At 37.5% G+C, this 19151-nt stretch overlaps 1 protein-coding gene across 5 annotated transcripts in view; it reads right to left on the minus strand.

Annotated features, from left to right (window-relative positions):
* Positions 1-249: 249 nt before the first annotated feature.
* Positions 250-19151, minus strand: part of CDIN1 (CDAN1 interacting nuclease 1) — a 125126-nt gene continuing 106224 nt past the window's right edge. For 4 of the 5 annotated variants that reach the window (XM_066321438.1, XM_066321443.1, XM_066321440.1 and 1 more), the window contains 2 exons: positions 2888-3038; positions 250-2127 (listed from right to left, as the gene is read on the minus strand). In XM_066321438.1, coding sequence (XP_066177535.1) covers positions 2903-3038 — 136 coding nt within the window. In that variant the 3' untranslated portion in view covers positions 250-2127; positions 2888-2902. The remainder of the gene's footprint in view (positions 2128-2887; positions 3039-19151) is intronic. The other variant, XM_066321439.1, reaches the window with a different exon arrangement.

A 19151-nucleotide genomic window follows, 5' to 3' on the forward strand; every position in this document is an offset into this window, starting at 1 on the left:
CAATTTCTAAAGCTCAGAACAAGCCATATAACAGTGGTTATAAGAGCAGATGCTTGCAAGTCTGTATATGCCAGTGTATATGCCATTCAGTTTTATGTTCACTTCTGTTTTCTGGCTTGGCATAATTCATTAGCACACTCTACAGAATACTCCATAAAACTGAATTTGGTTTTAATGTTAAGGTTCTAATGGCCACAACATTGTTTAAGAAAACCAAACCCAGAAAAAAACCACAAACAGCAGTTTGTGTGCCTCCTCTTTAATATTCAAGTTTATATTGACATCTGATAAACGGAGAAAATAGCCAAATGGGGTTTTTTTTTTGCAGTACACAAGTAGTAATAACAAAACAGACCTAATTTTTTTTGTTTTGCTTTCAGCATTTAAAGTAGAGACACAGCATAGCTTTTGTAGTGGCAAAGCTTTTTTGATAGCATGCAATGAAATTGGTGCCAGTATATAGATTTTGTGGCGAATTTCATCCTCATTCTAATACAGATTCTTTAAGAGGGCAATATATGAAGATGAGTTCAAAGCTCTGATTAAAGACAGCTGTACTGCTTTCCAACACGTTATATCACAGCATTAGGTGGAGGAATAAATAAACAAATATAAGCCTGAACTGACTTATCTGTGGGTCTCCACATAAATTTGTTTAATGTAAAAACAAATAAAGCAAAGGTTTGATGAAGGTTAGCAGAATTTTCAACATCTGTGCAGATAAATTTAATTTATTCAAAAAGAAAAAGCAGCATTAGTGTATCATGTAAAAGCTGATTTAAATGATTTCATACAACAGAAAGCATATGCAGTAGCTAAAAGAAATTCCATCTGCCTTTAAAACCCATTTCACTCAGACAACCATTATTTCTGAATTTTCTACTATGATAATGTTCAGTTATTTCTTCTTTTTTATTCTCTTCTTGATTTTACACATTAAATGTAGCTTGTGTGTATCAGCATCAGGCAGGTACATTCACAGATTGCTTCTGTGTATCTTTACGGGCAGATCCTTACAGCTGGTCAGGTAAAATAAGCTCAGCACTATACCTTAAATAGTTGAACGCAAATGAGTTTGAATATTTTTTAAAAATAAATCTCTTCACTATAGCACATTCAAACCCAAGAAAGAATCTCTATACAACAATAACTCACTATAGTGGAGCTATACTAGTTTATCTCTGCAGCAAGGGACAGAGTACTAGAAGATTGATATTTTTTCTTAAAAATGAAAGATTTGTCAAAATGATAAACTCCTCTCTGAAACTGAAAGTGTTAAGGTGAAAACTAAAAATAAAAACACTGCGTATGCATCTGAAAACTACAGCTGAAAAACTCCTGAATAAGAGTTTTGATATCCTGTCCACTCAAGGCAAGACTGAAAAAAGTCTGCATGTGATTTTTGAAAACATACAGGCACACAAAGTATCACTTCAATTAAAAAAGGGTGATGAATATGCAGTGTCATGTTTTAGAGACTCTTTCTGGAAAAGATCATCAACTTGTGCTCTAGAGAGCCTGTTATCAGACCTTTATTTCTACAACACAATCCATAGCTCTTCTCAGAAAATCTGAACATGATGAGCATACAAGCAAATCTCTCACTGACATTTTAAAATATTTTGTCCTTTCCTGAGTAATAGTTAGCAAAGAAAGGAGTATTGAAGTGTGTCAAGCCCAATAAGCCACTGTCATTAAAAAAGTCTGAGAGCACAAACCTGAGACCCAATCTTGCCCCTCTGAGTGGCGATGGGGATGGAAAAAGAAGAGACTGAACTCAAAACTGAGAAGGGCTAACAGCCACCTCAATGCACTTCTGATCTTGGTGGTTCTAACAAGAGGAAAACAAAGCTCTTAGAAGAAAACAAGTTCGCAGGAAACTTCTGTCCATTTGTGTGCTTGATTTGTCTTGTGGAACTGATCCAGTATGAAGAAGTGTTTTATCTCTTTTTTAATTCTCCTTGAATACCAGGATGGTAAACTCCTTCAGAAATGACTCACAGAGAAAGCTCCTGCATGTTGTTCTTTTGGACTTCAGTGTGCCAGAAATTTGCTACAGTACCTACAGGGGTAAAGACAGATTTCTTCCTCAGTCAGTTAAGAGAAAAATTCCTACGTATAGATTCCCTGGGGGTGAAGGAGAGAAAAAGACAAAACACAAGTTATTTTTGAGTCATTAAAATACCTACTAAACCTCCCCCACACTACCCCCAAACTTCACAGGCTTATATACATAAAACAAAACCAGTGTTCTTCACTTAACCCCCCTCAAAATCCTCTACCAATTTTTTAACTGTTAACTTGGAATACCATTGTTGATTTTAACCATCAGATAGTGACAAAACACATTCACCAATTATTATCTCAAAATCTGGCTATTTACTCTGTAACAGCCATGATCCTCTCTTCCCACCTGGGCTTTACCAGCTTTGCATTATTTTGTTTTAAGCCCCAAAACAACAGTCTTCACCAAATCTCCACATCACTGTAGGTGTTTTCGTCACATCGCTAGCACACAGCAAATTCATAAAAAGCACTTAATTTTATAGGTGACTCTGTAACCAGGGTAAGAACTCTAAGCCCCACCTTTCAGCCTCTGCATTTTTGTCTTTGTTTAGAATGCTTGAAGAAGCCATCCGGAAGGAAGAAAGATTATGAATATCTCGAAACTAGCTGTTTGACAGAGACAGAACTGCTGATAATGAGTGGGTTGTGTCTGTCTTTTTTGGCTGATCACAACAGAGGTCTGAAGCAAAACAGAAACTCTTGATATGTTTGTGTAAAGCAGCAGTAGCATAAGGGCGGGCAGCAGGAGTTCAACTGAAGTTCAGGGCAGATGCTGCCATTAGTTTACACTGCAGGAAAGTAAAATTGCTTCCGGATTTACCTCTTCCTCCCAACATCAGCGCTGAGCCATGCTGTGTCGCAGAGTCACAATGTCAGTAGGGAAGCAGTCTTTTAGCAGGATGCCACGCTCACGATGGCAGTCCAGCTCTTCAATAAATCCATACCAGTAGATGACTAATCCAGGGCCAAATCTATCAAACAAAAAAGAAAAATGAACTTACGTAACTGTGTTAGGGGAATTTCAACTTCCCACCTCTGCAATTCCAACACAAATTTGGTAATCTCACTGCAAAATTGGAGGGAATATTTAACCCCCATTTAATTTTCAAATTTTGAATGTGTAATTGATCTATGTCAATAGTACCTGATTCCATGAATAAAAATGCGATTTAGAGACTCAGAATCCACATCAGAGTTTCAGTTTTTTCTTTTGAATATTCTGCACGTCAGTAAAAAATATCTATGTATTAAATCCAAAATAACATTCAGTAACTCTGATATACAGAGAAACCTCTTTTGACATGCACCCTGCTCTTTTAGATTTGCGTGTGCAGACATTAAAGACTCAAGGATTTACACGTGTCCCAGTTCATTCAAATTGTAATACCATGAAGGTAACAATGAATCCTTAGAATATAATCTCTACAATGAGCCATAATTCAGGTAATTATTAGCATAAAGCACAATTCAGAAGAAACAGAAAGTTTGTGTTGTAATGGCTCTGAAATGTGCCTCAGGAATTCCTCAGATATTGCTAACTCTGACTGATCCCCACTAGGCAATCTCAGGAAGTAGCCCCATGGACTATTTTACCCATCAGGAAGTTCAGACCCTCAGGCCGGGTTCATAAAGAAGTAATCACTATCAATCACTGTGTACTGCGATATGTTTTGCACATCAGTTTCACGTTTTTCCTACTGAGAGCACTTAATTAAAGGGCAGCACTACTTCTGGTGTAGTGTTGCAGGAATTTTACAGTGGAATCATAAATTATGAATGTTGGGTTAGTAAAAGGATGTCTAAAAACAGAACTGCTTTCTGTAGTCTAACATTACAGCAGTCTGTACAACATTAGGCCAAAAAGCTTTTTCTTTCCTTGATTTATTATATGCTGTAGTGAACTTGCCAAAACCAACAGTGCAGGATGAGCTGTTAGGTACCGTCTGTACAAGAAAAAGTTCAACAGAATGTCATGTAATGGCTTATATGCAGATGTACTCAGGACTTAACCAATATGGTAGCCAATTTTTGTAAATGTTTAATTATAATAAATATATGCTAGGGGGAGGCATGGTAACGTAAATGTGCACTGGGCAGACAATACAAGCACACAAGGCCATGGGTAGTGCCAGACTGGCTTCATGAGGGTGGTTTCTTTCCAACAATGAGGAGAAAGCTCTATTTGATGAGGTCGTGTAATGGAATAGGCATCAAAGGAAGAAGAAACCCCTGTGGCTTCCTCCTGCAGTTTCAATTAGATGCGGTACTCTTTTGCCTGAAACTGCTGCAGAGCATTGTAACATTTTCATCTATGGCTACTACTCTTCAACCTCCAAGTGGCCAAAGCTCAGAAGCAGAGTAAATAACTCTCAGCAGAGATGAGGCCACACTGGCAAATATGCTTTTTGCAACTGAAAGGTGATACTTGAAGGCTGAAAGGTTAGAACTCTGACACATCTGGTTGTACTAGCTAACATATCCTAACACGTCTGGCAATAAATACAGTACAGACTAAAAAGTGGCTAATATGAAGGATGATGCTGTCTATACCCAATTCCTAATTTTGTCTGGCTGGCCAACAACTTCAGCTTCTCTGGACTTCTGTCCACTGTCCTTTGTTTAAGCTCCTGTGAGGCCAAAACATGCAGAACCTCACAGTACCTGCAAGCCCTGAGACCCAAGCAGGAGTGAGTGGCCAAAGCAAGTGAGGCCAAGGACTGATGCCCACAGGCTCTGGTGAGAGACAGCAGTTTGCTGATCCAGGAGGGGCCCCCACTTTTGCTACTTCACAGGCTGCGTATCTGTTCCCACATCAAGCAAAATATAGAAATGGGTAATTGGGTGGGGATGTACTTACATACTAACCAAAATTATTTTAAAAGCAAAAATCCCCAAAAGATAAGGAGCAGACCTTACATTTCTAATGGGCTATTTTGTGCAAGGCAGAAGGTATGAAATGTATGCAAGTTACTCATTATGAGCACATGTGCTCAGGTAAAATCCTGATGCTAATGAGCAGCTGCTCACCCAAGTTCTGAAGGGCTCATTCCGCTGTGTCGCAGTCTGAATCCCTCATCCACCATAAAATGCATGTGGTACTGTGCTTAAGTAATTTGTTTAGTTATTTTTTGAAACTGTAATTTTAAATAAAATTACTATTTTGAGACACCTCAAAAGGCTAATTTATGTCTTGTGAGCAAATCGCCTCAGCTCAAGCACAATTTTTGAAGTGCTTAAAAAATTATGTTCAGAAATACCAAATTTGATAATAAAACTATATACAAGAACATCTGCAGACTGTTAATGGCAGGAGCAAGTACATTTTTGGGAAGAAAACATCCATCCATCCTGCTTCTGACTGTGGTGTTACAAGCAAAACTGTTTGCCCTGTGCTGTCTAGGTTGCACTTTTTCAACTCTATTGTGTCATTCGTTCTATTATAGCTCTGTATCATAAAGCTCATGTGTATGATCACATAAAACCCCATGCCATACTTTTGTTTACTGCACTTAAGTGCAGTACTTAAGACCAAAATTAACTTGTTGGCACATTAGCATTTGCCACTGACTATCAGGAACTCCTGCTGCTAAGTGCTAATTTCTCTCTCATTAACGCCCAGAGTTGGCCAACCACAAACAAAGCCACTGGTTAATTACTGCTGCCTTAATTTGAAAAGACACTTAACCTTTTTGTGTAAGGGGATGAGATAGCAAAATGTAACCTGAAAGTAAGAACCATACTTCTTAATTTGACTCTTTCCCAAATGGAGATATGACACCCTGAGGAATGCAAGTCAGTGCTGTGAATTACAAAGTAGAGCTACAAATTTATTTCTTCTATTAGTTGTAACACTGAACAAGTTAAGTGACTGACTCGTTTACACAGGAGAATGAACTAATGCATGACAATAATAATAACTAATAACAATGACAGAATGCATACTTGGTATTTCTGTGGAAAGGGGATGCATTCAGTAGCTCTGAGGAGCACAGAAAAATTTGGAACGTACCAACTGGTTCTAAAACTGTATAGATACAAGATAGGCCAGGTTATCTTATTTCATATGAAAGACACACTGGAGAAAGGCTAAAATTGAAAATCAACCTTAGAATGTAACTAACCACTGGACTCCTATGGATTTTCTTCTTGCTTAGAAAGATTGTATAAATCCCAGAAAATATGTTTGTATTTCTTCTCCCCATCTTTAGTTCTTAGGTGTGAAAAGCTTAGGTGTGAAGGAACATGTCCAAAAGTTACACAAAATTGTAATTTTAGCTATTCCAATGAAAGTACTACTTGTAGAAGTTTACTTTTATTAGGGGATCCTTTTTAAAGCTGAAAAGAAACCCAAGTAACTAAGGTTTGGTTGATTCCATGCAGTAAAAATAGAATAAAGAGGAAATACAGAGGCAAGCTTCCTTCAGAACATAATAAACACAGCAAATGAAAGTCGTCCACACAGGTTGCATTAGTTTACTTAAAAATCAAGCAATACATAGGTAGCTACCATTACATAAATCCTGGTTTAGTCCATGTCCAGTTCTTACTTTGGAAGTTGTGACTGACTACAAGGCAGTCAAAGCCAACTCAGCTGCACTTGGTGTAAGAGTACCAAAAGTGCTAAAGGGCACACAAGCTTCTGATCCCAAGGCATGGCAAGAGGAGAGCAGCATTACAAAAGCCTGTGGATTGCTTTAGCCTAATTTAAGCTAGGTAGAGATGACTAAATTTAGTCTAAGTACTAAAGGTAGCACATGGTGTCTTTCAAAGAACCAACTGAAGCATGCGAGATAGAAAAATACGGTTTGAGTACAGTTAAATATAGTTGCAGTCTCAACAGGTTCTCTAGATAAAACTTGCATCTGACAATACTATTTGCTCTAAGTAAGTCAGGTTTGCACTAACTTCAGACTGTTTAGAGGAACTCTGTATTGGTTTAATCAGAAAGATTTTGAAAGAAAACCATAGCTGAAGTGGTTAATCCTGGGATTCTAACCACTGATAATCCTGGGACACTGAGTTTTGTCCCGGAAATCTTTTTCACAGAGATACACTGCAGAGACAGAAGGCAAAATTCAGATAACCCAAAGCCAAACAGTTCTTCGTCTTAAGAAAAAAAAATCCCAGCAACAACAACAAACTGAGGGATCACTTAAAAAAAAAAGGGAAAGAAAAAAACTAAGTAAAATATGAATCTAGGTTTAACTTGCCCTCCAGTTGAACCAGTTTTGTGCTAGAAGACAAAAAAGACTTTTATTTATTTATCAAAGTGCCTAGTAGGCTCACACATATTCTACTTCACTTCAAGAGAAACTACTTTCTAGTACTGTCTTTTCTTCTGGAATGTCTGTGTGAGGTCCATACCAGTTTCTAAGGATTTGCCTAGACATGTGGCTGTTGTGAGGTGATTTTTTCACCATCACAAAGCCTTGCATGTGGTTTTATGAAAAATGCATTTTCAACACAGTGCTTGATACTGAACAGAAATGTTAAAGAACTTGGAATTGTTTTTATATAAATGTTCACTTCATTTATTATTAGTCTATTTGCTATACATGTTCTATATGCATCTCAGCATAATGTAAATGATTTGAGTTCCAAAGGACTCTCATAAGAAAATGCTGGCACATGAACTATTATTTCTAATATGCATGCATTTAAACAAATATTTTATCAAATGGGTTCAGCCAATTATTCATGTTATGAAGGCACAACAGTCTACCTGGTTGGTGATTTAATTATGAAGGTTTTAAGGACTGCATTCTGGTCCCTCACTTTTCAATGTCAGCTAAAAAGCTGGCTTTGTCTCCTTGTTTTTATTTTTTAAATATGGAGCAAACCAGAGCATTACAGTTTGCATAGCACTACTTGTTTTCTGGTGCTTTCTGGGAAAGGAATTACAAAAGTTCACAAATAGATTATTACATTTTAAGTCAATTTAACATAATTCTTCAGAATCACAGTTATGAGTAAATAGGTTTTACTTGTAGTACTAATAAACCTTGAAGATAAAATAATTAACCCCCCCTATAATAATACACAGTAAATTTACTGTTTAAGGACACTCAGCTTTATTTTAGTGTACTTGTAGAAGCATCATTTGTATCAGCAGAAGAAATTTAGAAATTGGCAGAGCTAGGCTAGTAGGCAACAACTACAGACCACATTTTCGAATAAGGTCAGTTGGCATAAGTCAGCCAACTTCCTTATGTCTAGACCAGTTTACTACTGCTGATGACACAGCATTATATATCTTGGCAAACATTTAAGAGCCATTGCTCAGAAATGTACTTTGATTAGCAAGAAACTTTCCACTTAAACAGCTACTGCAGTCCTAATTCAGAATAGTTTGTAACAAGGGTTTTTTTTTTTTTCCTACTGTTTATTTACACAGAGTTTTAAAATCAAATGAAGAAAGGTACTTCTGTATGAAGACAGTGCATTTTAAAAACTCTGAATGCAACTTAAAGGTAACGGTGGGTGGGGTTGGATCATTCCTGTCAGTTTTCCAGTCTTCCACACAATTTTGTGATCCAGTGACACACACACACAGAGCACCTTATTCTTTGACTTCACTGAACTTCTGGTTGAAAGAAGTAAAAAAATTCAGTACTTAGCAAATCAAGTAACTGAATAATAATTTTTGCTTTAAGAATCTGATCCTTAACCTGTAATCCATTTGGCTGCCAATATTTTTGTGCCCAACTCCCTTAAGCTACTCCACACTGAATTCCTACACTAGCAAGTGCAAAAAAAAAAAAAAAAGTGCTTGCAAATGTGGCTCAAGAAAGTTTAACAAGTTCTGATCAAATACTTGCAAAGATAATAGGAAATTTGTCCAAGGCATTAACAAGTACTACGTCATGCCTCACACACAGATGCTAGCAGCATAATATATCTGAAGGATCCAGGCATGCAGCTCATGCTGCTTAAGGTAAAATTAAGTAAGTAAAACCTAATCTACTTTAAGCTTTGATGTTACCACAGTAGTTGGGAGAAGCCTTATTTTTACTGAAGATAAAGAAAAAATCACTCTACTAATATTTTGTGAGATTCCCATTTACAAAGAGGTTTTGGCTCAAAAGTGGGAACTTCTTTGGGCTGAGAAAGGTAGGCATTTCTATGAATGCCAGAAATTGATATTATATGCAGTTGATGAGGAAATTAGAGTTGTCAGGTGAAAAAAAGGTGGATGGAAACTAACATAAGGCCTTTTTCTCTACAGTTACACTTCATTCAGATGCGATTAAATCTTAATGAACTTTTTTAAACTAGTTATCTTTTTACCTCTGCAATGAGACTGTTAAAGCTTCAATCAAATAGTAGCATTTCATCAAGCTTATAATATGATTTAATTGCCTTTGGCATTCTGAAAAATAAAAACAAATTAAGTGATATTTATGTGGACATAAGGGGCATTTAAAATATTTTAAAATTTTCCATAGCACAGTTTTAAATGCATATTAATAGACTGCACCAGAAACTGTGCAAGTCACTGTCATTAAAATATTAAAAATACAATATAACTTTTAGCTGCATAATACATTTTTAATAAACAAACTGTCGAAACACATTCTTCACTTACATTTCTTCATTCAGATCTGAGTACTGTTCTCCAGGCAAATAAAGGATTTTTATAATCCTCAATGACAAGTTAGGCTTTTTTTTTAAATACAGTTCTCATGGAAATTAACTTTTAAAAACTATGATTAAATAACATTAAGGCTACAGTGATTTACAAGGATCAAGGCTTTCTAAGTGAAGACTGATGCAGTGAGTGAGAAAGAAAACACATACTGGCTTCAAGGCAGCTTGTCATTAAGAGGAGAGAGCCTTGAGTGAACTTTGAATTTCTCAGTTTCTGTTGGTTCATGTCCTAACATCTACGAAAATATACTCTTTTTTTGTTTGTTTTATTTATTAGCAGTATTCCAGATGCTCAATTCTGAAATGGTTGTGTGTACTTAACGTACAACATGTTTTTCGTTCAGTCTCAGCGTGTTCAAAATCAGGTAGATGCTTTCTTTGCATCAGATAGTAAAGTTTTGTGCTCTAAAGACACACTACAAGGTGACCCTATGCCTGCACTGCAGAATTGGGCTGATGTACTGAAAATCAACATGATACTCACATCAACATTTTAGAAAAGAGATTTTTTAACCCTTATACTGCTGGACTGTTTAATGGAAATAACGGCCACAGTTTTTTCAGAGAATCATAGAATGGTTTGGGTTGGAAGGCACCTTAAAGATAATCTAGTTTCAAGCCCCCTGCTGTAGGCAGGGATGCCATCCACTGAGGTCAGGTTGCTCAGGGCCCCAGCCACCCTAACCTTGAATACTCTTAGGGATAGGCCACTCACAACCTCTCTTGGCAACCTGTTCCACTGCCTCACCACCCTTTAATGCAGCCCGCAATGTCCTTGGCCTTCTGGGCTGCGAGTGGACACTGGTGGCTCTTTCTGGATCTAGGGGGGAATCACTTGGGTATGCATCTCAGAAAACAAGGCAGTTTGGCTGCCTGGGAAGATAGTGCCAGTATCTGGCTAAAAGAACGCTCCAGGTACGTTGTTTGGTAACTTGGGAGACAAATGCAATATTCTGAGAAATAAGGATTCTACATTAGTTAATAATTTCAATACAGGGCAAAGTGACCTCAAGTACCCTGGATGAGGGACATAACTAAGCAAAAGAAGCTCAACCAAAACCCCTAGAATCTGAAAGGCACAATTCTAGAAAAGCTTTCTACATCTTCTTCAGAAGCTTCAATATTTCCATTTTGGTGGAGAAAGTCTAATATTCTATTCTGTATTAGGTGTGGCATCATGTATTTGTCTTTCATAACTCAGGGTGAGCACACTGTTTTACTGTCTACTGTTTTGCAAGTCCATTAATGTGTTCCTGTTCAAAACAGCAACATTCTTCCAATCGTAAACATGCAATTTGAAGACTAGTTTACTAAAGCAGGGCTGCTCCTATTTTAAGTTGTGCTACTTGTATTTACCAGTTAATACATTGCAAGAATGGAGGTACTCTTTGAATAAGCAGGGAACAAAGATGGTTGCTTGCACTGCAGAACTATTCCACACACTGTTGCTGAAAGCGTCACTTTCTGATTAAATCCAGGGAAGGAATATTGCTTCTTGAGGTATTTTCTAAGGGAAACTGAGGTAGTTTCCCTTAGAAAACATTATGCCATTAGTTCACTCTCCAGAGACTGTTGATGCAAGGCCACTATTGTTTCATTATGCACATTTGAAGCTGTGGATCAGTGTTGAGAGGAGTTATTGCGGTTATTTCAAACATTTTCTTAAACTCACAGCAGCCTTCCCAAAGGAATGCTTGGCTGCAAACTACCTCTTATCCTGGGTGACAGAAAACATGAGAAAAGCCTTTGAGTACTGTAAGATTGAAGTCCAGGCAGCCACAAGTGCTGGTCAACTCATGTTGCCACTAGGTGATTAACAGTTGTTTATTTTTAGGGCTGAAAGTAACAGGCCATCTTAAGGCCAGTGCAAGATGATATCTGAATAATCTGTGAGTGCCTCATAGTTTGCAGCAATCCTTTCTTTCTGTGCAGCTCTTTATCTGGTGTCAGTGCTCACCAGAAAGACAGGATATGCCAAAAGTGCATTTAACTAAGGAGGCAGAATTGCTCTTACAGCATTAGATTTTTGTTTAAGAATTATTGTAAAACAGAACCAAACTAATCAGAAAAGTTCCTCAGTAAATTTTGATAGCAGAAATGTTGATAAATAAAGGCACTATATACCTGTGTGTTTAGTATTTGCAGAGCATAAATCTTGGAGCCAGCATTAAAGCTATCTCAAGATATTTTGAATAATTAGACAATTCTGTATCTTCAAATCCTCATACACAAATATGCAATAAAACAAACAATGTAACAGATGAATTAACAAATGGAGGACAGCTCCTCTGCGCTTCCAACTTCCCAGACCAGAGAATTAGAAGACCAGATAGTAAATCATACTGAGTATCTCCAGACAATGCTGCTTAGCAGTTAACTACCAAACAGACTATTGCCCATAATTGACAGCCAGAAGCATTTTACATGTGATGCTGTACTTAAATTTACTGTCTCTCAAAATGTAAGTCACCTATCTGTATTAAGCAGAGAATAGACGAAAAAGGAAGTGATATGTCTGCTGCCCATTACTGTGGCACCTGATGCCCACCCAGAAGGAAGGCAAACACCTCCTCTGACTTTGAATATTCTCACTGTCTTTAGATTTCACTAGCAAACTTTAATTGTGCCTGGCACACACTTATTTTTAATGCCTGAGGCTCCTCAGCTTGTCTCTCAGTTGATCCATATATCCAGCATCTGTTCAACGCAAACTGGTCCTGCCTCACTTCATATTTGAAAATAATTTGGGATTTAGTTGCTATTCAGAAAGGAGTCCATCCTGAGATACACAAGTCTTATGTATCACCTGCAAAATATTCAGTCTCCCAGAAGAGATATTTTCATGTGGTGAAAGCTGGAGACTGTTTCAGAGACTCCAGGAGACCAGCAAGACAATCTGTATGTAGTAAGTGTTACATTCATTATTAGGTGAAGTAAGTGCGTAACTGGGGATGAGGAAAGAAATCTACTTCTCTTTTCTGCCTTCTTTCTTCTTACTGATTTATACACCTACACACAGCTCTACTGCATGCATCTTCTGAAAAATTCATGCTATTTAGATTTCTTTACCAGTTATTTACTCCTTCTCAGTATATACCAATACTAAACCAAATTGCATTTCAGCTTTCGTTGCTTACTATGCACTGAGCTTTTCTGGGCTCACCAATAAGGTACAGAATTATGTTCAAAAGGAACACATAAAAATATACAATATAAGCGAGCCCAGAAGTAGAGAGAGTAAGAATCAGAAGAAAATCCTATCACTTGTGAAGTTTTAAAGCAATGGTAGATTAGTTGGGTTAACCAGTGACATATTACAATCCATGCCTGTTGAGAACTGAGGCAGAAGCCTGCAACACTATAAAATCACATAGTATTAACATTTTCCTTCATACAAATACATGTTGAAAACAGTGGAAGACAGATGAATTTGTCTTATTCTTATTCTTGTATTCTATCCCTTCCCTTCCCTTCCCTTCCCTTCCCTTCCCTTCCCTTCCCTTCCCTTCCCTTCCCTTCCCTTCCCTTCCCTTCCCTTCCCTTCCCTTCCCTTCCCTTCCCTTCCCTTCCCTTCCCTTCCCTTCCCTTCCCTTCCCTTCCCTTCCCTTCCCTTCCCTTCCCTTCCCTTCCCTTCCCTTCCCTTCCCTTCCCTTCCCTTCCCTTCCCTTCCCTTCCCTTCCCTTCCCCTTTTCCTCTTTTCCTCTTTTCCTCTTTTCCTCTTTTCCTCTTTTCCCTTCCCCTCCCCTTTCCCTTCCCCTTTTTCCTTTTTCCTCTCCTTTCTTTTCTTTGCCATGACACTGTTAAATTGCTAGATAAATGAACATTTTTGGTTGGCAGACACTAAGGGCATCAAAGACAGCACTAGCAGTCTCATTTTAAACAAAACAAGAAAAAGTGTGACCTATTGAGCTGCTAGTCCTGTCCAATTTCTGTTCCCTTTAAGACAAACCCAAAACTAACAGAAAATAAAAGTAACAAGAAGAAGAAAAATAAACACCACTTTTCCCTCCAAAGATAAATTAGGCTTGAGTAAGCAGCTTGAAACGTCATGAATAATGAGTTTTACCAACTTTTCTGAGACTTGGCTAACTTCCACCTAAGCACAGCCACTTTGTTGTTTTTTGGTTCTTACATTGCATAAAAGCTCAGAGTAAGTAAATTAAGTGATAAGATTAGTATCTGTTCTGACCAGCTGTCTCTCCCTTGTTAGCCAAAAATAGCAAGGTTTTTTGTTTCTTAAAGTGCTCATTTTCCAGTCTTGTCCTTATATTTGTGATTGCAATATCAAAAAACACCATGCATTCAAAACGTAAGGAAGGATAGCAGTTTAAAATAGTTCTTGAATTCCTCAGGAACCTCTCAAGAAAGCTGTCTCTCACAGAAATCCACTTGTCAGGAACAGCCATAATGCAGCTTAAGGAGAGGTGCTGACATAAGGTTTCCATCTGCTCCAACCTCAGTACAGATTACTGAATATGTTGAAGACACTTCAACTTGAACTGAGTAATGGAAGACCGATATAGACAATAAAAATATTCTTGTCAGTCCCCTCAGTTTATAGCACTCTTGCAAAAGAGGTGGAGGTCTTCCTGTCTGTTCAAGCTACACCATTATTAACTGGAAGGCATTAAAAAAACCCGACCAAACCCCAAAAACACACACACCAAAAAGAGGAAAATAGAGTCAATAAATAAGAGGGAAGAGAGAACAACTCCACCTCATTTAAGACTCAGTGAACATTTATGCAATTTCAACTACTTCCAACTTCTAGGATCTCTTCGTCATCAACTACTGACTTTTGCCAAAGATTTCAAAATGTCCTTCTGTACCTTTGAGGCATCATCTTTTTGTAAAAAATCAGTATCTTTACATTGCAGGCAACCTCACAGATTTGTGCATAGCAGATTAGTATACCTCAGTTAGATATTACATATTACTACACACCAATACAAATATACCCAGCAAGTCTGGCACCATTCTCCTGAAGGATGAGACGAATTCTCACTGGTATTTGGAGCTTTTCAGTACTAAGTCTTTATGAAGACTTACCCTGTGACAAAGTTATTTCCATCAAGGCTAAGTGATGCAAACTGATTATCACTTCAAATAGTGCAGAATATTCTGCCCTGGGTACAAAAACAAGCTGCCCAGTCATGAAAACCAGCTGCCCTAAAGTCCTTCCCTGCTCAGACGTACATGACATCAAGAGGTATAAACTGATGAAGATTTGCATGCATTTTTTTCCTTCAAGCCTCCCTGGGCCTAAAGCACTAGGATGAACTGCTAAATGAAAACTTGCACAGGTATTGCATTTTTGCTGAGGGCAAATAGGACTTCCAGTTTGAGGTCAGAATATCTCTGTTTCCACAGTTGCTAAATCCACATTTACATTTTTAAAAGCTATTTCTAAAGCCATACCAATAGATTAAACATTATTTTTAGTTAAGTTCAAAGAGAAGAAGTACAGCTTTGCCTGTTCTACCTGATTTCACTATGGCAACAGCAAAAAAAAGTAAATTCAGGAGATTAAGAAAACTATAATTCCAGCTGAACCAGCAAAAATAATAATTAGAAATTAATTTATAATTTCTTGATTACCTACAGGCACTTTTGAACCATTCTTCAATTAAAAAAAAATTAAGTCAGACCACATAGAAAATGAAGGAAACAGTATAAAACAGCTTCTCATTGCTTAAGTAATGTTTCCACTTTAATGTACTTATTTGCTCTCATTTGCTTAACACCACCAATGTTTAGTACTGCGCAAATTTATGGAAATCTGACTTTAAAGAGCTTTGTGGTACTGAGTGATTTTTTTAATTTTTGATATACTTAAACTGAAGTGCCTTGATGAGATTCTGGAATAAATGAAATAAAACTCAGTAGCATGTAATGATGTCTTGTGACATGCTGTGAGGTAATATAGGCACTAACATGTCATCACTGTGGGTAAAATAATCTGAATGCTTTAATTTTGGTTTACTTTGTACAGAAGTCTGTCCTATGACTATAAAAAACTATGGATAAAACCTGATAGATCTTTTTCCCCACAGGCATTTAAGACAATTGTGCAACTGCAGAATACCTTACTTATATATTGCAGGAGTTGCAAGATTTATGTTAGAGGAATCCAAACTGTGTTCCACTTTTCAAAAAACGAAACAAACCCAAACCAGATACTATATTTAGATTGCTACTGTGTAAATACATAATAATAATAATAATAAAAAAATCACAGAATGGGTCAGGTTGGAAGTGACCACAGTGAGCTATCTGGTCCACCCTCCCTGCTCAAGCAGGGTCACCCTAGAGCACATGGCACAGATTTATGTCCAGGAAGTTCTTGAATACCTTCAGTGAGAGAAACTCCACAACCCCTCTTGACAACCTGTTCCAGTGCTTAGTCACTCATACAGTAAAGTTCTTCCTCATGTTCAGGTAGAACTTTTCGTGACTCAGTTTCTGCCCATTGTGTCTTGTCCTGTTGCTTGGTACCTGGAAGAAGAGTCTGGATCCATCCTCTGACACCCTCCCTTCAGATACAGACATTGATGAAATCCCCTTTCAGTTGCCTCCTCTCAAGGCTGAACAGCCCCAGCTCCCTCAGCCTTTCCCCAGAAGGGATGCTCTCTTGCTGCCTTACACGGGACCTGCTCCAGGAGCTCCCTGTCTCTGTTACTGAGGAGCCCAGAACTGGACAGGGCACTCCAGGTCAGGCCTGACCAGGGCTGAGTGGAGGGGCAGGATCCCTTCTCTCGACCTGCTGCCAATGCTCTTCCTAATGCAGCCCAGGATCCCATTGTCCCTCTTGGCCACAAGGATCATGGCCAGCTTCCTGCTCCCAGGATCCCTAGGTCCTTCTCTGGAGAGCTCCTTTCCAGCAGGTCAGCCCCCAGCCTGTACTGGTACATGGGTTTATTTTTCCCTAGATTTAATTAAAAAAAATCTAATAAATCTAAATGAAAAATATTCTAATAAAAAAGCAGATGTGGGGACAGCAATGGAAGTTTTAAACTTTTGATATCACTGTCTGGAACCCATGACGAATCTAACAATATTTTTTGTCTTAAATAGTAAAGATTCAGAACCTAAACCAAAAGTTTTTTAGTAATTGCTTAAGTTACTCACTTTTTTCTTTTTTTACTGCAGGTAACGAATCTGACTTTTGTATGTGATCTGCAACTTAACAAGAACATGCTCAAAATACTGCTACAATTTGGTTCAAACCTACAAATAGATATAAAGGTTGCAATAAAGAAATTATATTTCCCTTTGCTTTTCCAGTGGAAGAAGCAATCTATCCATGGAACATTTGATCAGTAAAGGGATACAAAGCAATGCAGCTTAAAAAAGGGAAAAATAATAATATGAAGTGTTGGGAGAGAGATTTTCATTACAAATCTAGAAATACTGTATTTTCTTGAAAACTTGCTTAGTCCTCATCTGGAAACTGCAGCCAGGTCATTCAAGAAAGACATGCAATAGCCAGATATGGAGCAAGGCTACTGCACTCCCCAGGAAAAAAGAACAGTTGTTCATAGGAGAGACTAAATGAGTTTGGTCTTTCCAGCCTAGGAGAGTAAAGGCTGAGGACAAGCTTTTGTCCTCCACCAACACATCAGGGAGACTAATGTACTGGGTCTAGAAAAACCTTCCAGTGAGACCAGTGGGACCTTTAAATTATTTTCAAATTCCACTTGATATGTTTAACAAATAGGTTATAAGATATAGTGTTTATCACAGCTGGGGATTAGACAAAGTGACAAAACCTTACACTTTCCTGAATGCAGTACATAAAACTAGTAACACAAAATGCTCTCTCTAGCAAGCTGGAATTATATCACCACTGCTAACAAAATTAAACAGACTCAAATGTCTTTTCTCTGCATTAGGAAAAAAGACAAGTGTCTGTATAATGTGACATATATTTATAAAACAAGATCCCAGAAAGTCATCCAGAATGCAGGAAAAGAAAGAGTTTAAAAAACTCTAATACTAAAAGAAATCTCCTTTTGAAATGAACAATATGAATTTGAACCATGCTTATTTGCACACAGACACAGCTTAAGAATTTACTTTTCATGAATAATAATGGCTTGTCTGATTTTTATCAAAGTTAACACCTTCAAATTGCAAAGGTTCTCTACACTTGGAAGTTAAATACATAAAGACAGGCAAACTTTTCTAATTGAAGAAGTATTTGCAACTTTTCTGATTTCACTTCTTGCTTTTAAAACAAAAAGGAGTAGTGATAGTGATGTAGTGATGATTACCTCAAGCCCTTCTAGTTCAGTGTTATCCAGATTACTCCTGCCTAATCCTCAAACCTAAAGCAAAGAGAACAATCAAAGGTATGTTGAAAGAAATGAAACCACTACCAAACCTGAGAAATCTGTAATAGCTTCATTACTAGTTCCTCGTCCTAGTTTCCAGGGGAAAAAAAAATTTTCTTTAAGCAATACCCATGCCAATCACACACTTCATACACCCTGTTCCTCCCCTTTAAAAAAAGAAAATAAATTAATGAATTCTTCTCAAGGTCCTGGTTGTAAAGTACATAGTTCATAAAAGGTTCCTGGGACCAGGTAGCCATCGCATTATGTCTGTCCTACCTGGAGAAGTGAACTCATTGTGAATACTGCAGTTCATAAAGCACACAGTAAATCTAATGGTAAATAAAGGCATAAAATTCTCAATGGAGAGGTTGTGCCTGTAAACCAACTTCCTGGCAGAGGCAAAGTGTGACAGGTGGAGTGTAACGCAATCCCTGCCACCCCCAACAAGCTTGCCTGCAGTAAAAATAGCTGAGTAGGGCTGAACATTTTTTGCTTACAAATAGGACTAAATTTAACAGTAAAACTGAACAAAGCAATAGCAACAGAATCAAATGTGACAGCAAAAACCTCGTTTTATGCACACACTTTATTACTGTTCTTAACTTTGTGTTTGTATAGTGAGTGAATTTATGCTTCAGTGTGTCTAAAACTGAATTACAGAGATACAAAGAGCGGTAATTTTCTTTACAGTCACCTACCAACCAAATGAAAAAAACAAAGAGCAGCTATTCCTGAAGAACTGTACACTCAATTCCTTGATCTGTTCAGTCACTTACAGAACAAAAATTTATTGTAAGGATGAGCTATAAAGTGTCAGATATCAGATTCAAAGTATGAAGAAAGAACCATCTCTAACTACCTTCATATATTGCTTCTAAAAAGAATCTTCTTCATTACACTGTTTCTGGGATAATTAAAAAATAAGAGATATAAGATATCAAAGTGACATACTTTTACTGTAGATTTTCTCTTTGTAAAGATAAAAATGTAGAAAGATATGTGAAACAGAAGTGTGGTGTGAAACAAGTGGACAATAACTGAAATAAAGGTCCCAAATGCACTATTTTAGAAAAGCAGACCTAAACCATTATGCTCACTCAT

The sequence above is a fragment of the Sylvia atricapilla genome, chromosome 6 (genome assembly GCF_009819655.1).
Source record: "Sylvia atricapilla isolate bSylAtr1 chromosome 6, bSylAtr1.pri, whole genome shotgun sequence".
NCBI lineage: Eukaryota > Metazoa > Chordata > Aves > Passeriformes > Sylviidae > Sylvia > Sylvia atricapilla.